Source organism: Bos taurus, chromosome 7 (genome assembly GCF_002263795.3).
Source record: "Bos taurus isolate L1 Dominette 01449 registration number 42190680 breed Hereford chromosome 7, ARS-UCD2.0, whole genome shotgun sequence".
Taxonomy (NCBI): domain Eukaryota; kingdom Metazoa; phylum Chordata; class Mammalia; order Artiodactyla; family Bovidae; genus Bos; species Bos taurus.
In genome coordinates, this window is record NC_037334.1 from 61,145,037 (window position 1) to 61,162,760 (window position 17,724).

The 17,724-nt window shown below is 49.1% G+C and overlaps 1 protein-coding gene across 2 annotated transcripts in view; it reads left to right on the forward strand.

Annotated features, from left to right (window-relative positions):
* PPARGC1B (PPARG coactivator 1 beta) overlaps positions 1-17,724 on the forward strand; it is a 120,575-nt gene that overhangs the window by 71,316 nt on the left and 31,535 nt on the right. Inside the window, exons 2-3 of one of the 2 annotated variants that reach the window (XM_005209630.5) lie at positions 12,802-12,975; positions 14,230-14,316. In XM_005209630.5, the coding sequence (XP_005209687.2) occupies positions 12,802-12,975; positions 14,230-14,316 (261 nt within the window). The remainder of the gene's footprint in view (positions 1-12,801; positions 12,976-14,229; positions 14,317-17,724) is intronic. The other variant, XM_003586328.6, reaches the window with a different exon arrangement.

Here is a 17,724-nt window from a genome sequence, read left to right on the forward strand (position 1 = left end):
GTTGACTTCACCCTCTGCCCGTTGGGCTGGGGGATCCTCAGCTATTCTCTGCTCCTCCAACTCACCCCATGGTCTCCTCTCTGTTTGAACCTCCGGGAGCCGGCCACCTTGGGGCTGCCCTTCCAGAGTGGGAGTGATGCTCCCTGGCACGATAGCATGGCCACAGTCAGCCCTGGGCAGCGTGGGGGCTGGAGATGTGAGCCGGTACCTTGCTGGCCCGATGGGCGTGACATTTCCTCAAATGCCATGAAGGGGCTGCCTGACCTTCACTCTCATGCCAGACCCCTCTTTCTGCCTCTTTCTGGGTTATTTATAACAGTGTGAACAGGCAGAAGGGCTTCTCAGCTGAGCTCTGGCCCAGCTCCCCCCGGGTCTCCTGCCAACCACGGCAAGGAACACATAAATAGAAGCAAAGAACGTGGACACCGTAGGACCCCAGAGAACTCCTCCAGAAGGAGTGGGCCAGGCACTTTATTTTAGGTCTCTGGGACTTTTAGCATTTAATTTTATTGTGGTAAAATATGCATAAGATAATATTGGTCATTTTTAAGCGTACAATTCAGGGGCATTAAGTACATTCACGACTGTGTACAGATAACACCACTGTCCATTTCCAGGCATTTCTTCATCCTTCTCATACCCTCAGGTAGCTGACACATGCCAGTCCCTCCTCCCCTGCTCTTGAACATATTCTGATTTTGAGGGAACTCCAGAAAATGTGATGGTGAAGGACAGCGATCCTGCAGTGTGATCAGGGAGTTGAGGGGTTGTCCGTTTCAGCTGCAAGGAGTGGGTGCTTTCCCAGGGCTCACTGTAGCCCTCTGCCTTCCTTCCCATCCAGTAAAGGAATCAGAATGGGAGAGGAGGTCCTGCTTGCTGGGAGAACCATGAATCTGCTCTAATCTCTTTTCTTAAGCAAAACCTATTCATTTAGCAAACTTCACTCCTGTCTTTATGAATCAGGCAAGTTTGTTGCAACTCACCTCAAAGCTGAATGCTGCTCACCATGGTCATGGACCATTTATGGCCTTTGATAAAAATGTGATAACAGTTCCTCACCTATAGATAGCACTTTAGAGTCCCAAATGCCTCACTGGACAGGACTGGAACACCCTAGGGTTATGGGCTCCATTGTAGAGATGTGGAAACCGAGCCCCCAGACTAAAGGGATCTAGGACAGGATCCAGTCTCATTTCAGTCACCAGAACATACAGTCACTCATTCTCACTAGGATTAGGGGGCAATGGCAACCCACTCCAGTACTCTTGCCTGGAAAATCCCATGGATGGAGGAGCCTGGTAGGCTGCAGTCCATGGGGTCGCTAGAGTCGGACACAACTGAGCGGCTTCACTTTCACTTTTCACTTTCATGTATTGGAGAAGGAAATGGCAACCCCCTCCAGTGTTCTTGCCTGGAGAATCCTAGGGATAGGGGAGCCTGGTGGGCTTCCGTCTATGGGGTCGCACAGAGTCCGACACGAGTGAAGCGACTTAGCATCAATAGCAGCAGCACTGTGAGGCAAAGGAGACACGTGGCTCAGGCACAAAAGTTGAGATGACAGAAAGTTCAGTAATCAAGATAAGTCATATTTTAATGCAACACTTTAAATATGTTGCAATAGTTAGTGTGTTAGTTAATTTGTTAATAGTCGATGCCAAAATATCCATTTTGAATATAATAATACCACATCTTTTAAAGGTAGGAAGACTGCCATGCGGAGCCAAATAGTCTGAAGCAAAAGGAGAAGTCAGTACCACTGACCTTGTCTTTATTTAGTGTTTTGATATTTTGCTCATCCTGGATTGGGGGGCGGGCATTAATTTTGATTGTTTTCACAATATTACATCAAATATGACCTGTCTCGATTGCTGGATGTTTGGTGCCCGAGGTTGGTACCTCCCGCACCTCAGCCAAATCCCAGCCATGACTCCACCTTCCAGTGTCTGTGCCCTCCTATGACAGAGGACCCCCCTGCCTCCCAGGCCTCAAGTCCTTGTATGCCAGGGCCTTGCAACCACTGCCGAGGGCAGCATTTGATCCTCGCCATCTATTTTTGTGCCTGCCCTTCAGTGATGATAAAACGTTGCTCTGGGTAGAGCTGATGTGTTGAAATGGTGAGTGTCAATGTCAGGTGGCCTGTGTGATCGTGTGTCTTCATTTTTGGCCTCTCAAAGGGGCCTGGAACCAGGGAAGAAAAGGAGTTCCTGGGCTTTTGCCCTCACAGAGTAGGACAAAAGTCATTATCGGGAAACTGAGGCTGCCGGGCAGTTGGCCCTCGTCTCGAGACTTAATGGAAAAGATGTCCGGGTTACATTCTCTTGCTCTTGAGCACCACCCTTTACAGGGCGCTTCCACATGGCTGTCACTTTGTTTATTGAGCAGCCACTACATTCTAGGCACTCTGCTAGGGGCTGGGGAAACAGCGGGGAACAAGCTTCTGCTCGGATGGAACTCCTAGCTGGGGGAGGTAACATATACAAGTAGATACATGAAAAACGGGGAAGAGTTCTAGAGAGGGGTGCTGCTGCTGGTTACACAACAGTGTGAATATACTTAATGCCACCGCATTGCCCAGTTAAAAATGGTTAAAATGTAAAGTTTTATATTATGTATATATTACTACAATTTAAAAAAAATACCGGCAAAAGTGGTGGGGGGACATCAGAGAGAGAAAAGTGCTAATTGAGGAACTTGGAGTAGGTGATGGGAGAGAGGTTGGCAGCCACTTCAGGATACAGTGGTCAGCAAGGCTCGTCTCAGAGGGACACTTAATCTGGGCTGGGGCTGATAAGAAAGGACCAGCTGTGCGCAGATGAAAGCAAGAGAAGGCTTCCCAGGCCTAGGGAGCTGCCGGCACAGAGGCCCCAGGGTGGAAACTCAAGCCACACAACCGTTCTGTGTTGCAGGCCGGTCCCTGGAGATGGAAAGAGGCTAGGGGACGCCCTGCAACTAGCAGGTGATTAGCCAGGGCCAGCCTCAACCAGTCTTAACAACCGGTGGATACCTGCACGCACTTCGCAGCTTACAAAGCGCTTTTCCTGCCGCTCTCCTTTGAGTTCAAGAGGCCCTTGAATTCAAGTGCAGAAAATTGATAGCAATTGTAGGGGAGCACAGTGTGCGAATGGCAGTGCCCCGGAACACCCTCACTCACTCGTCCGCTTGTGTCACAGAGTACACTTTACGCTTTTCAGATAAACAAAACACCAGCTTTCCAAGCCAGGGGCAGCCTGGGCCGCCTGGCAGGTGCCAGAATGGGTGGTGGGGCACTGATGGCATCCCCTAAGACCTCGGTGCCAGCCACCTGCCAGGACATCCAGGAGCTGCTTCACCCTAGGCCACCTCGCTCAGGCACAGCTCTCAGAGATCTTAGGGATCTCAGCTGGCAAAGGGGCTGCTGGAAGGCAACAGGGAGGAAGAAAGGATATGACTAAGATAACACCTGTCCCAGGAGACTTTCTGCCTCAGTGTCCTTGTCTGCAAAATAAGAGTCTTCTGTCTCTGGAAGTGTTTCCCTAGGTTCCTCCAGTGCCTAAAGCCCCAGATCTGGGAGTCCATTGTAGAGATTAATTTTCTGTGCTATGGAGGCTGCAATTCATGTATAATAGTCACCTTATCTGATAAAGAGTGGGAACTACAGCTGGGGGTTGGAGGGGTAGGTGGAGGGCCAGAGAGGGGAATTCCTCAGACAAAGTCAGTGAAAGCACAAAACCATAAAACCTAATACCTACCTAGGTTGTTTAATGAAGCCATATGGCATGCACATTCATTATTACCAGTCTTTGCTCTGGGACTGCTTGTGCTGCTGGCACTGAAATCCCGAGCTCTCTCCTGCCTAGTCCACGCCCACACTGCCAGGGCTCCTGTTTCCAGACTGGGGATGCACTCAATTGGATGAAGAATTTAGACTCCCGTCAAGCAATCTAAGTGCAGATTCTTCAGAGTCTTGCCAATGTCTTCCTAATCTTCTACTATTAATTCACCCACACATAATTTGACAGCAGGGTTTTGTGTTTTCTTTTTAAGGAAAAAAAAAAAAAACACAAAAACAGCTCAATTTTATTGACTCCTTCCATAGCCTTCAACTTAGTTTCCGTTGAAGTCTCTTCTCTTATCCTCATATTTTCTTTTGATGAACCATTTCATTAAAGTTTGTACTTATCAGAATTCCTTGGTGGCCCAGTGATTAAGACTGCATGCGTCCACTGCTGTGGGCCTGAGTTTGACCCACCAGTTGGGGAACTGCAAGCTGTGCAGTGTGGCCAAATAAACAAATAATTTTTAAAAAATAATAAAATTTGTAAAGATTGGAATTCCCTGGTGGTCCAGTGGTTAGGACTCTGCACTTTCACTGCAGAGGGCATGAGTTTGATCCCTGGTCTGGGAACTAGGGTCCCACATGCCCCATGGCACAGCAAAAACCAAAAAGTCTGTAATTATAGTTGTGTTTGGGAGAAAACACAACCGACATTGAACAAACAACCCAGACACTGGAGGCAGGTGTGTAGATGACCTGGAGGGTTGTCTCTGAGACACTGGGGCACTGTGGGCCTTAGCAATGTGTGTTGTTACAGGAAGGGATGAAGAGTGTGGATTAACCCGGCCTGTTGCTTAGGGAAGCGTCTGTTGTACCAGAGGCCTGACAAGGCCTGATTAGGATTAGGTTTGATGGCAAGTAACAGAAAACTGCCCAAAATGATGAAAACTTTGAGGAGCTCCAAGCTGACTGCTCCCTCACGTCCTAAGGTGACTGACCCAGGGCCGATTGGTGCTTTGAAATATCAGGGACCCCACCTCCTGCTCATCTGTCTACCAATCAGAGCTGCCTTCTCAAGGTCACTGATAACTAACTTGTCATCCTCTCTGGTTGTCTGGGTCTGGCCTGGCCTTGTAGCCCAGTTCTGAGCCCTGGACTTGTTTTGCTCTCTGGGTTGGAGGACCCACTCCCACCAGATCTGGTGATCTTCCATCAAATCACCTTACCCTAAGCCCTGAGTGGGCAGCTGTGTGGCTGGGGGTTGGGACCTGGTTGAAAAGGGCTGAATGTCACTGAGTTTGCCCTCGGCAGGCCTGGGACTGACGCTTTCATGTGGAAAGGGCCTCCATGATGTTTTGAGACACTTAGCCTTGAGTGTCTCGGTAAAAGATCCTTTCAATGGTCTGCTTTATCTTTAAGCTCAGAATGTTTTTTTCTTTTAGGCTGGCTCAGAGCTCCTGCATTTTCTACTTATTCTTCCTGGAGCTTAATTTTGTGTCTATGACTCCTGAGTCTTATTTCAGAGGAGGCTGGTAGTATTTCTTTGTGGTCTAAAAATCAATTACTTTTCCTACTATTCTCCTGGAAGCATCTTTAGGAGTTTTGTACTAATTTGGAAGACAGTGGGAAGATTAGATTTTTTTTCTTTTGGTTGTAAGAGGGATGAATCAATTATAACTTTTTCATTGGTAGATGATAAACTCCAGCTGGCACCTAATCTGGAGAGGGAACTTATTCACTCACATATTTGTGAAAAACAGGGACTAGACTGGCTTCAGGCACAGCTGGATCCAAGTGTTTACACTCTTTTCTCAGGAATACATCTCTCTTTGCTTCTTTGCTCTGCATTCCCTGTGCTGGCTTCATTCTCAGGCAGAAGCAAAAATGTCTCTCAGTGTCTCCAGAATTACATTCAAGCAGCTGGGCACCCTTGTCCAGATGCTCCAGCACATTCCTGGTGGTCACCCTGAACCACTGCTGTGAACCAGTTGCCATCATCACTGGATGAAACCCTTTAAATTGGCCAGACTGTACTCACCTGGACTGACTGGGTTGGGAGGAGGGATGATGTCCTCAAGGAAGATCAGTGGGCTTCCACATTAGGAAGGGGAATGGGTGGGAGGCCAGCCAAATAGCAGAGATGGGAGGAGAAAAAGGAAAACATCTTTATAGTGAAATGACCCTGTGGGGACTTCCTGCGTACTTACTTCCCTCCCTTCCTAGAAGGCAAATAGAGGCGCAGGCTCATAGATCTAGACCAGGCTGGGTCTAATGGATTAGCAGTGGCCGTGAAGGCTCCTCGTTGCAAATGCTTGGGGCTCATTGGGAAGTAGAGCGGTGTTTGATTAGTGGTGTCTGCCACGGTTAGGGAGGCAGGAAAGGTGAGCCCAGTGCTACATACCTGTACCCCTAATAGATCTCATGCCCAATCATTTAAAAGGGAAAACTTGCCTGAGACCTTCAAATACAACTTTTGTCAGTGAAGGAGGCTCCAAGCGGGCAGTAGGGCAGTGCTTAGGGCATCCAAGATGGCAGTCAAGGAGTGTGTGAGGCCCAGAGCGAGCCAGTGTGGTCTGTCCATTAGGGCAAGGTCATCCTCCAAGGGAAACCACGAGCCACAGTAACACTGGAGTGGGGGCTGGTGCAGGCTGAAGGAACAGGATTGAGGGCGTCAGGTTTAGGACTGAGGGGATGGGTCAGGAGACGAGTTCTTGAAGCATTGACCCTCTGAGAGGCCCTGCTCTGCCCATCAGTGCAGTGGGAACATTGACCACTGCCTACCTTCCTGCCTTCTGGGAAGGTATTATAGCTGTGAATGTCACTTGAATGTCAACTCTAAGTGCTATATCTGTGACCACCATTCACTGGGTATCTAGACCTGTGTTGTTTTATCTTTGTAAGGACATTGTGAAGTAGGATTCTTTTATTATCCCCATTTTGTTGATAGAAACTGAGGCTACAAAATTTAGGTCCTGATCTCAAAGGATGAGTGTTAGTAACCAAGCCAGGCTTAGCCCTTTGTCTTTCTTGTCTGGGCCTCTTTCCATGTTAATACAGACCTTCCTTCTGTACCTTTGTTTCCCCCTCCATAAATTTCATTTATTTATTCTGCCTTCATCCCAAAGTCTATGTGGATCACAGAAACTAGATAAGTACAAAGTTATATCAATCGCTTGAGCACGATGGGTCCATAGGGTCTGTGTGTTTGATATTCTCTTTTCCAGAGGGGGCAGTGAGAACCCAAGAGAGGAGGCAACCCACTGAAGGATGCATAGTGACTGCGGGCAGGCCCAGCACCCAGGTTCTGTTAGTGCAGCTGCCCCTCCCCCCTCCCGCTTCCTTCCACCAGGTATAACTCTGAGAATGTGCTCTGGCCAGGCGCGCTAAGCTAGGCGATTTGCTGAGTGTAGTCTGGAAAGTGGAGCCACCAATTTTTCCTGCAGAGGCATTCTGTCTTAAACAGGGAATCGATTTCTGACAAGATGCACAAGCTTCCAATGAAGGCACTTATGTGAACCTGGATGAAGCACCATTAATCCATTGCCAGGAGTGTTTATCTCCCTGGCTTGGGGCAGCCGCAGCCTGCTTAGATATGGGATGTGATGTTGCTGGAGGAATGGGTACAGGTAATGCAGCAGCCAGAGGTGTTCCTGCCGCAGTGGTGTGAGCAGACTTGTGGTGGGGACCACCGGGGGCTCTGTGCCTGGGGCCAGCGCACAGCACAGCACGTGTGGCCCCAGGCCTGTCCCTGCTCAGCTGCAAGCTAACCCTGTGACTTGGGTCTTTCTCAGACTTTTCCCAAAGCTCTGTCTCCCCATCCATAAATGGGAATGCATGCATGTATGCTCAGCTGCTAAGTCGTGTCCGACTCTTTGCAACCCTAAGGACTGTAGCCTGCCAGACTCCTCTGTCCACGGGATTCTCCAGGCAAGAGTACTGGAGTGGATTGCCATTTCCTCCTCCAGGGGATCTTCCTGAGCCAGGGATTGAACCTGTGTCTCCTGTGGCTCCTGCATTGGTAGGAGGATTCTTTACCACTGTGCCACCAGGAAAGCCCATAAATGGGAGGAAATGATTTTAAAAGTTCCTTCTCACCTTCAGAAGCAGGATGTCAGACAATGGCACAGGCTGTGCAGGGAGCCAGGAGACCCAGGGTTGGAATCTCAGCTTTGTGTTTCTCGGACCCTGGGTGCTAAGGGTTGAACTGCATCCTCCATTCAAAGATATGTTGGCCTCCTAATCCCCATTACCTCAAAATGTGACCTTATCTGGAGATAGGGTCTCTAGTACAGAGGTCATCGAGTTAAAATGAGGTCATCAGGGTGGGCCTAATCTAGGGAAATTTGGACATGGATCCTGGCATGTGTAGGAGGAAGATGATGGGAAGAGAGACACAGGGAGAAGACGCCATCCACTTGCCAACAAGAGAGGCCTCGGAAGGCGGCACCCCTGCCAGCATGTTGATCTCAGGCTTCCGGCCTCCAGAACGCGGAGGCAAGGTATTTCTGTTGTTTGAGCCACGCAGTTTGTGGTGCTCTCTTATGGCAGCCCTGGCAGACCAATACAGTTGACGGGATCTCCGAGTTTCCTCGTTGGTGGTAACGGGGGGACAGTGACACCTGCCCTGCAGCGTTGTTAGAGGAATCCAGTGAGAGAATGCAGATGAAGCACTGGGCCTGGCCCACGGTGCACCTGCAGCGTTGTTAGAGGAATCCAGTGAGAGAATGCAGATGAAGCACTGGGCCTGGCCCACGGTGCACCTGCAGCGTTGTTAGAGGAATCCAGTGAGAGAATGCAGATGAAGCGCTGGGCCTGGCCCACGGTGCACCTGCAGCGTTGTTAGAGGAATCCAGTGAGAGAATGCAGATGAAGCGCTGGGCCTGGCCCACGGTGCACCTGCAGCGTTGTTAGAGGAATCCAGTGAGAGAATGCAGATGAAGCGCTGGGCCTGGCCCACGGTGCACCTGCAGCGTTGTTAGAGGAATCCAGTGAGAGAATGCAGATGAAGCACTGGGCCTGGCCCACGGTGCACCTGCAGCATTGTTAGAGGAATCCAGTGAGAGAATGCAGATGAAGCACTGGGCCTGGCCCACGGTGTATAGAAAGCGCTCAGTCATAGTGGCCAGCCTGTGCTCTGACGCCCCTGCCCCCACCATTCTGTGAGTGGGGCCTACAGGAGCCGGCTGCATTAGAGGCCCTTTAGGTCACCTGAAGCACCCCTCCAAAAGCCTCTCTAAATATGGAGAGGGCCAGAGAAATCACTGTTAATGCAACGCTTAATGGTTTTTAGCCAGAGAGTGGCCTCAGCCCTAATTGACAAGGCCGCGAAGCTGAGATTTCTTTGTTTTTATGTCCTAGGTACACTGTGAGTGTGTCGAGCTGCTCTGTAAATCAATAAGTGCAGTGGTCATGGCCCCTTGATGGTATTTTGTAAAGGCAGTGGCATGGCTTTCATAGGAAGGATTCTCATTGGATGACCCTGAGCTAATCCATTATCCTCCTTGGACCTCAGTGTCTGTATGTGCCAAGTGAAGGCGAGTCAGAAGTTCTTAGCTGTGTCTACGAAAGGTTAAGAGGTTCAGAGGTTCAGTCTGAATTCCTTGCACACACATGCATTGTGCACACATACCATATCTGGTTCTGAAAGGGGTCTCCTGAATTGTCCACAAAGACCTGGACAACCTCTTGGGACAGCTGGTTCCTTGCTGATCTGAAATTCTGGAATTCTGATTTAAAACGTGTTTATAAGATTCAAGAGGCAAGTCTTACAGAGGTGGCTGCTCTGAGTTACTAGGATGGGCTGATTCTGGAATATATAAAGAGTTCCCCAGAGAGCTTATAGGTGGGGGCTTTGCTGGCCAGCCAGCTGCCAGTTGCTGAGCATTTTGTGTCTCTGCTTTTGGCCTTTCCTCCTGCTCCACAGGCCCTCAGTGGAGGGCCTCAGTCCTCCCAGCCCTCCCGCCTGAGTCTCTACTGGATGCTAGTCAGCCTAGCCCACCCGCTTGCTTCTACACTGGCCCCACCCCCACCACGTGCATGCTTGTGTGCTAAGTCGCCTTAGTCGTGTCCGACTCTTTGCAACCCCATGGACTGTGGCCCCCCAGGCTCCTCTGTCCATGGGGATTCTCCAGGCAAGAATACTGGAGTGGGTTGCCATGCCCTCCTTCAAGATGTCTTCCCAACCCTGGGATTGAACCCCCACATGTCTCATGTCACCTGCATTGGCAGGCGGGTTCTTTACCACTAGTGCCACCGCCCTCATCACACTTGGCATAAGACCCAAATCCATCCAGTCCCTACTTGAGCTGGCCTCCACTGCCTCTCTGAGGGCATCTTCTCCCTCCCCTTACTCCAGAGCTGAGCTGCAGCCTCACTGGCCTGTGGGCAGTGCCCGACACTCTAGGCTTGGTCCCCACCTGGATCTCTGCCTGAAACCTTCTCCACACCTTCAACTGCCTGGCTCCTCCTTCACGTCTCAAACCAGATGTTGGCTTCTCCAGGAAGCCTTTGGTCAACCCCATCTAAGTAGATTCCCCTCCCTCTCTTGTCCTCCATCAGTGCACCTGGTTTGTTTCCGCTGTGGCACTAACAAAATCTGTAATGAAATATGTATGTGTTTTCTTTTCCCACTGAGATGGCAAATCATAAAGGAATGCACTGAGTCTTATACATCACAGGGCCTGCCTCATAGTAGCATTTAATATAATGTTTGCAGGCCCCCGCTATCATGCATGGCTCATTTAAATACTGACAAAACCAAGTGCTAATGAGGGCCTGGAACAATAGGAACTTCCATACAGCCTGTGGGAGTGGGCAATGGCACATCCACATTGGAGAGCAGTTTTTCAGGTAGCTTTTATCAAGGTTCACCAATGCTTTGGAGAAGGGAATAGCAACCCACTCCAGTACTCTTGCCTGGAGAATTCCACGGATGAGGAGCCTGGCGGGCTGTAGTCCATAGGGTTGCAAAGAGTCATACACAACCGAGCACGCATGCACAGACACTTACCATATGAGCAAGCAATTCCCAAGAGAGAGAAAATTGCATGATGTATGAGTCTTTATCACGCAAAGACTTGTACACAAGTACTGTAGGCTTGTTCCTCACAGCCAAAAACTGAAAACAAACCAAACGTCTGTTTAGAACAGGCAAGACCACTGTACCCCCATGAGCCGACTCAGATGGGGAGGAGGAGGCAGCCCCAGGAGGCGGCTGAGAATCCTCACCGAGTGACACAGGGCTTAGTTCCCATGAGTGTTGAACACATGTGGCTCGGAGGAAGACCAGGCAGATAGAGGGCAGGCACGGTTGGGAGTGTCCCTGGAGTTGCACTCTCTGGGCATGTGCTACCTGGCCTGAAAGCAGGGACTGGCTGCTTGCGAGAACCAGCCTTGGTGCCGCCCGGGTGTACAGGATTCTTGCAAAATGCCAATTAAGACATTTGACCCAAATTCAGATAAAAGCCTTTTTCCTGTGTCAAGTTGAGCTAATAATATACATTTATTCATAATTTATGAGGCCTAGTAAGTGGTAACAATTAAGGAAAAGGCCTGGATAAAACCTATTTCTCTTCAGTGTCACGCAGGCCTCTTTCTGTTCTCAAAGGAGGTTCCACCCATCTCTGCCTGCCATGAAACTCTGTTTTATATTATTTTTTAAAATTTGTCACCATTCCTGCTTGCTACCATTTATTGAGCACTTACCAAGCCAAGTTATAGCATTGCCTCATTTAATATTAACCGTATGAGGCAGATGTTATTATCCCATTTTACAGACGAGATAGTTGAGCTTCAAAGAGGTGAAGGGACTTGCCCAAGGTATCACAGCTGGTACATGGGGATTGTGATTCATAGACGCTGGACCCCAGTGTCCATGGTATCCTGTTTCTGTGTCAGCCTCCCCCAGCTCAGGCTGTTTCTGAATCTGCAAGGCACCCTTCTATTGGTAACTTTTTTTTTTTAATTTTTAAATTTCTTGGTTGCTTCCAGTGGCATGCAGGATCTTAATTCCTTGCATTGGAAGCTTGGAGTCTTAACCACTGGATCCCCAGGGAAGTCCCTTGGTAACTGTTAAACCTGGGAGACCAGGGTGAAAAAGTGATCGCTTTCTGAGTCTATCGTCTGGGTTAGGCTGCGAATCTGCATTGTTTCCATCAGGTTCCGGGTGGTGCTGCCCCTGCTGGGACCACACTCTGAGAAGCACCGGTTTAGTCAGTGCTGTTACCAGGTCCTTCCTGACTCTCTTCTACCCCACCCACCACTTATGGCCTTCTAAACCTCCTATGTATTGGCACTGTATTCTCATATGTATTATCATCAACAGTGTGCGGCTTGAGTGTGTCTGATTCTTTTTACACATGTGGGATAGTATTTTACCTGCCAATGTTCTGCAGTTTAGATTTAACATGATATGCATGTATGATATGATAACATACATAATGCCCTCATTCTTTTCAACAGCACTGTAGTATTCCATGATATAGATGGTTATACTTTTACTTACCTATTGTCTGCTGATGGGTAATCGTGTACCCTTTTAGACATGACAATTATTTCTGGGAACTTGAGTGAGTGTTTTTCTAGAATGCAGCAATCACTCAATGATGTCAGTTCTTGCTTTTTGTTGTTTCCTTATTCATATAGAAGGATTGTTGCCTTCTAGAAATCCCCTTTCAAATGGGAACAGTTATAGAAAGGAGTAGTTCTCTATTTACAGGTTGTAATCAAGTTTTCAACCAAACATTTCTGGGAAGAGAAAAGAGGTCCTATGTGGGCAGGGCTTTGAGGGGTGTATGGGAGTGTGGAGGAGAAGGGAAGATATAGCAGGCAGGGGCATTTGTAATGCTAGAGCCTGACCTACCTCCTGGTAGTTTCAACAATTGCAAGAGGATGAAGTAGATCTTTGCATTTCTTGGACACTTGGCAAAATCAGGCCCTAGACAAAGGCAGCCAAAGGTTCAGACTGCCAGTATCCTAAGTAGGAGGGTCCCTTCTTGGGTCTAGCCAGGCTCAGCTCTGACCCACCTCCTTTCTACCTGTCTCCTCAGGGTGGGGGATCTGGGGAGGAACAACTCTGCGCTGACTTTCCTGAGCTCGACCTCTCCCAGCTGGATGCCAATGACTTTGACTCAGCCACCTGCTTTGAGGAGCTGCAGTGGTGCCCAGAGAACTCCGAAACTGACCCCAGCGAGTACAGCCCTGATGACTTGGAGCTCTTCCAGGTATGCCCTCCGAACCTCACCACCGTCTGCCTCACCCGTGCCTCTCTCTGCCCCTGAAAGCCTGGCTGCCCTGAGTTACCTTCTTCTCCGCTTGCATATGCAAAGAAGACTCTTCATCCACTACAGCTATTGGGACCCTGTCTGTTGTCCTGGGTCTGCACTTGGTCTTGGGCAGCTCTCACCCTCTCAGAGGCAGTATTATCGCCTCTGGGAAGTGGGGACTGGGAGGAGCTACTTTCTCCATGCCCCTAGTCAGAACTGAGTCTCTCTGTGAGCTAGAGCGAGTTCCTCCCTTCCTTGAATGATCACACTGAACTCTCATTCCCACTCTGTGAAGCAAGTGAGATTATCTCCTCATTTTACAGATGAGGAAACTGAGGCTTGGAGAAATTTAGCTACATGCCTAGGGTGATTTACCTTGTTAGTAGCTGAACTAGATTGAAACCCAGTTTGCCTGCCTCCTAAGCCAGAGCTTTATAACCATGCTGACGCCATAATGGCTGACACCATAATGGGACTGACTTCCATTCTCTGTGGCAGGACTGTCCCTGTGTATGTATGTTCACTCACTTAATTTTATTAACAACTCTCAGGCAGGAGTGTATTTATCTCCATATTTCCATTGGTACCTAGAGGTTCTTTATTTATTTGTTTTTTCTTTATTTTTATTTTTTAAAAAAATTTTAAATTGGAGGATAATTGCTTTACCATGTTGTAGTGATTTCTGGTGTACAACAATGCAAATCAGTCATAATTATTTATATTTATATATATTCTCTCCTTCTTGAACCTCCCTCCCCCCTCCCATAGAGGGTCTTTAAGAAGAAGCAATGCCAGGACCTGCAGTTCATATCTGTGCCTCTTCCCCTGTGAGCCCCACAGTCCTGGAGGCACGTTTCCTTTAAGAAGGCCTCTAATGTGCGATAATGTGATGTCTGGGATTTGCTTCAGAATAAAGCAATCCCTGCATGCATTTGCATGTGTGGGTGTGCAGCATGGAGAGTAATAGGTGAAATAAGATTAACCATGTTGAAACTGGGTGATGAGTACATTTGGAGTTATTATTCTTCACTTGAAATATGCTCCTATATAAACACTGGAGGAAGAATGCATATCTCCCTGTGCCTGTCTGACAATATAATAATAATTATAGTAATAACAATAATAACAATAATAACATACCATGTGCCAAGTCAGTGTGCCAAGAGTATCATCTCAAATAATTCCACTGACAAATTGTATCATTCCTTCTAGAAATGTTTATGGAGCTCCGTATGTGTGTCAGACACTGCATTCAACAGTGGACTCTACGGTCTAGAGGGAAGATTGACCCTAGATCAGGTAATACATAGTCAAACAGTGGTCACTAGGGACATGGGCACAATAAGAATAAACCTGGGATGAGGAGCGTCTGAAGAAACTGGGTGGTCAGGAAAGTCCTTTCTAAGAGATGCTTCAGCTGAAGGAGGACAAAGGAGCCTCATGGTGATCCCAGAGCCAGGAAGCAGGAAAGCTTGCTGTGTTGGGGAGCCGAAGAGCTGGAGGGCAATAGCTAAAGGGAAAGTGTCAGGAAATGGGGGGTGGGGATAGGCTAGGCAGGGGCCAGATTATGCCTGCTCTTCTGGGTCATATTAGTGAAAGTGATAGCGGCTCAGCTGTGTCTGACTCTTTGCAACCACATTGTCTGTAACCCACCTCTGTCCATTGAGTTCTCCAGGCAAGAATACTGGAGTGGGTTGCCATGCCCTTCTCCATGGGAACTTCCTGACCCAGGAACAGAATCTGGGACTCCTGCATTGCAAGCAAATTCTTTACCATCTGAGCCACCAGGGAAGGAGTTGGATTTTCCCCAAGATTATTCTAACCTATCAGTACAAAAATTATCAGTAACCCATTTTACAGATGAGAAAAGTGATGCTTAGAGAGGTTAAGTAACTTGCCTAAGGCCACACAGTTAGGAAGGGCCAGTGTAAGTTTACTCTAATGCAGGAACCCAACCCCCTCGCTGTTGTGTGAGGATCAGCAGGACTGCGGTCTGGTTCTGGCTCCATCCAGGGCCTCCATTCTTTGTCACAACAATGGGGCAAACTGCACTCTGCTATTCCCTCCCTCAGAGTGGGGCCAACTTCCAGGAAATGCTTTCAGGTTATAGAGAACTGATGAGTGAGAGGGATTTGGATGCTGCCTAAAGACCATCCCTGATAGCTCAGTGGTAAAGAATCCGCCTGCAACGCAGGAGACCCTGGTTCGATTCCTGGGTCGGGAAGATCCTTTTCCCGGGAGAAGGGATAGGCTACCCACTCCAGTGTTCTTGGGCTTCCCTTGTGGCTCAGCTGGTAAAGAATCCGCCTGCAATGTGAGAGACCTGGTTGGATCCCTGGGTTGGGAAGATGCCCTGGAGAAGGGAAAGGCTACCCACGCAAGTATTCTGGCCTGGAGAATTCTGTGGACTGTTATAGTCCATGGGGTCGCAAAGAGTTGGACATAACTGAGTGACTTTCACTTAGCAACTTAAAGACCATCCCCACCTAAACTGTACAGGCCCTGCCTACTCAGAGACTGGCCAGACCCACTAGTAAGCTCCTGCCAGGAGCCTACGATGTGCATGAAATGACCTCAGACACAAGTCAGCCTGGTGTGGCCCTTGGGCTCTTTGCATAGCAAGGAAGGCAGAAGAATCTTCAGAGATGGTCAGGACTGTGGTGGAACTCTGCGTACACTGCCTCTCTCCCCTTCATGCCCTGCATTCCATAACCTGCGCCACCCATCACACCCCGGTGCCCCTCTGCGAGGGTGATTACATGATCGGTGCCTGATTCCTCCTCGATCCCCTCTCCACCCCTGGAGCTTGGGGGCTGATACAGCACTGTAAATTGTCATGGTCCCAGGCTGTGCACAGAGACCAGCACTTTCTTTATTTGTTAAATAATTAACAAATATTTCTGTGAATACATCCTTCAACACCCAGCTCTCACGTTAGCTCTTCCTAAGGCAGGTGGTCAGTCACTTCCTCTCTGGGCTCCCATCCTGTGCATGCATGTGACCTTCAGAATTCAAGCTCCTTGAGGGCAAGCAGTATTTTGTTCCTCTGTGAGGCCCTTGCACATTGAATTGAAAAGACTCGGTCATAGGTGTTGAATGAAGAAACTGATTGCAATGTTTTCTTTCCTGCCAAGGACCAGACATGACCCATTCCAGAGTCCTTGATGGAATTCAGAGCCCAGAGGTTCTAATACGCCTCCGCCACTGACTGGGACAGAGTCCTCACTTGACCAGTGGCAGTCGTATAGGCATGCTGCCTTGAGTCAAAGCCATGTTCTCACAAGTCAGGTGGCACCATCGCTATGGAAACAGACCCGGAGAGTGGAGAACAGCTATCTTTACATAAAGAGCTGACAACTGCCCCCGGAGGCAGGGACAGTACCTTCTGTTTGTGTGCCCAGAATACTGGGGCCAGGGCCACCGTAGGCTAAACTTAGTAAACATTTTTGGAAGAGGCAGGCGTTTGGTTTTGTCACCATGTGCTGTGTGGCCTTGGGCTAGTAGCTCCTTCTTGTTGCGCCTCAGTTTCCCCAGGTGAGAAATGAGGAAAGAGCACGGATTAGATCAGCGGTCCTTAATCTGTTATAGGGAGAGAGCCACTGGGTCCTTTTAGCCTCTGTGGACCTACCCCCAGACAAAAGGAAGGGAAAGTGACTTCCTGGGTTTCCTGCACCCCCGTGAATGGGGGCAGTCTCTGAGTGTTCTTCTGGCCCTGGGAGCCTGAACTCTGTTCTGTTGTCTTTCCCTCAGGCCCCTCTAGGTGCTCAGAGTGAAGGTTCTCCCTCTGGTTTCTTGAAGGTTCCTTTTTCTCCAGTCTCAGAACGCTCAGGAAGATTGGGGGTGGGGACGAGCCTATTAATATCCCTTCCTCAGCTGATTAACTTTCCATTAATTTGCACTCCGTTTCTAAGCAGAGCTGGGAGAGCTGAGCTAATGGGCCTGGGAAGAGGAGAGGGGCGGCCTGGCTCCCTGTGATGTATTATCCTGGGGTGCTGATGGGACCATGCCGAGGGCAGGGCCGGACTCTCTTCCCTGACCCCACCTGGCTGTTCCGAGCTGGAACTGCTAAGGGAGGGCTGAGGACAGAGTGGGAAGGCCTTCTGTTAGTCATTTTGTAACCTGCTGGGGCTCCTTGGCGGTCTCTACCATCTGGTATTCATTTCAGCACCATGCCGAGTACCTAGTAAGTCCTTGACCATCCTCCCTACCTGCCTCCCAACTTGCTGTGTGATCTTGACAAGTCTCTCCTGGACCTTCATTCCCCCCACCCCAAAAAAGAATGGCAAATAGGCTTCCCTGTGAGTTCCAACCCAGATGATCCACAGTGTTGCCTGGAGGGTTGTGTTAAGAAAGGGCATGGAAGGAACAGTGGGTGGGGGCATGAGGGATGGGACCCACAAGCTGCATGTTTGACTTCCCTGGTCACTGTGTGACCCCCACAGGCCCTTCCAGCTCTGATACTTGTGATAATTCAGAATATCTCTGGGCCTTTTTCCTCTGGCTGTGAAAGCCTGACCCCTCCTTCCTTCCAGTGCTGATGACACTGAATGACTTGTGAATCACTTCCCTCTGGAATGGGTTCTTTGAGACTCTAATCTCCCCAGTGGTCAGAGTTCATTTTTGGTTCACTCATTCTTCCATTCATCAAATCTGCCTGGAGCCTCCCACGCCCCAGGCACTGAGCTAGGCCGAGAAACAATTCACAGA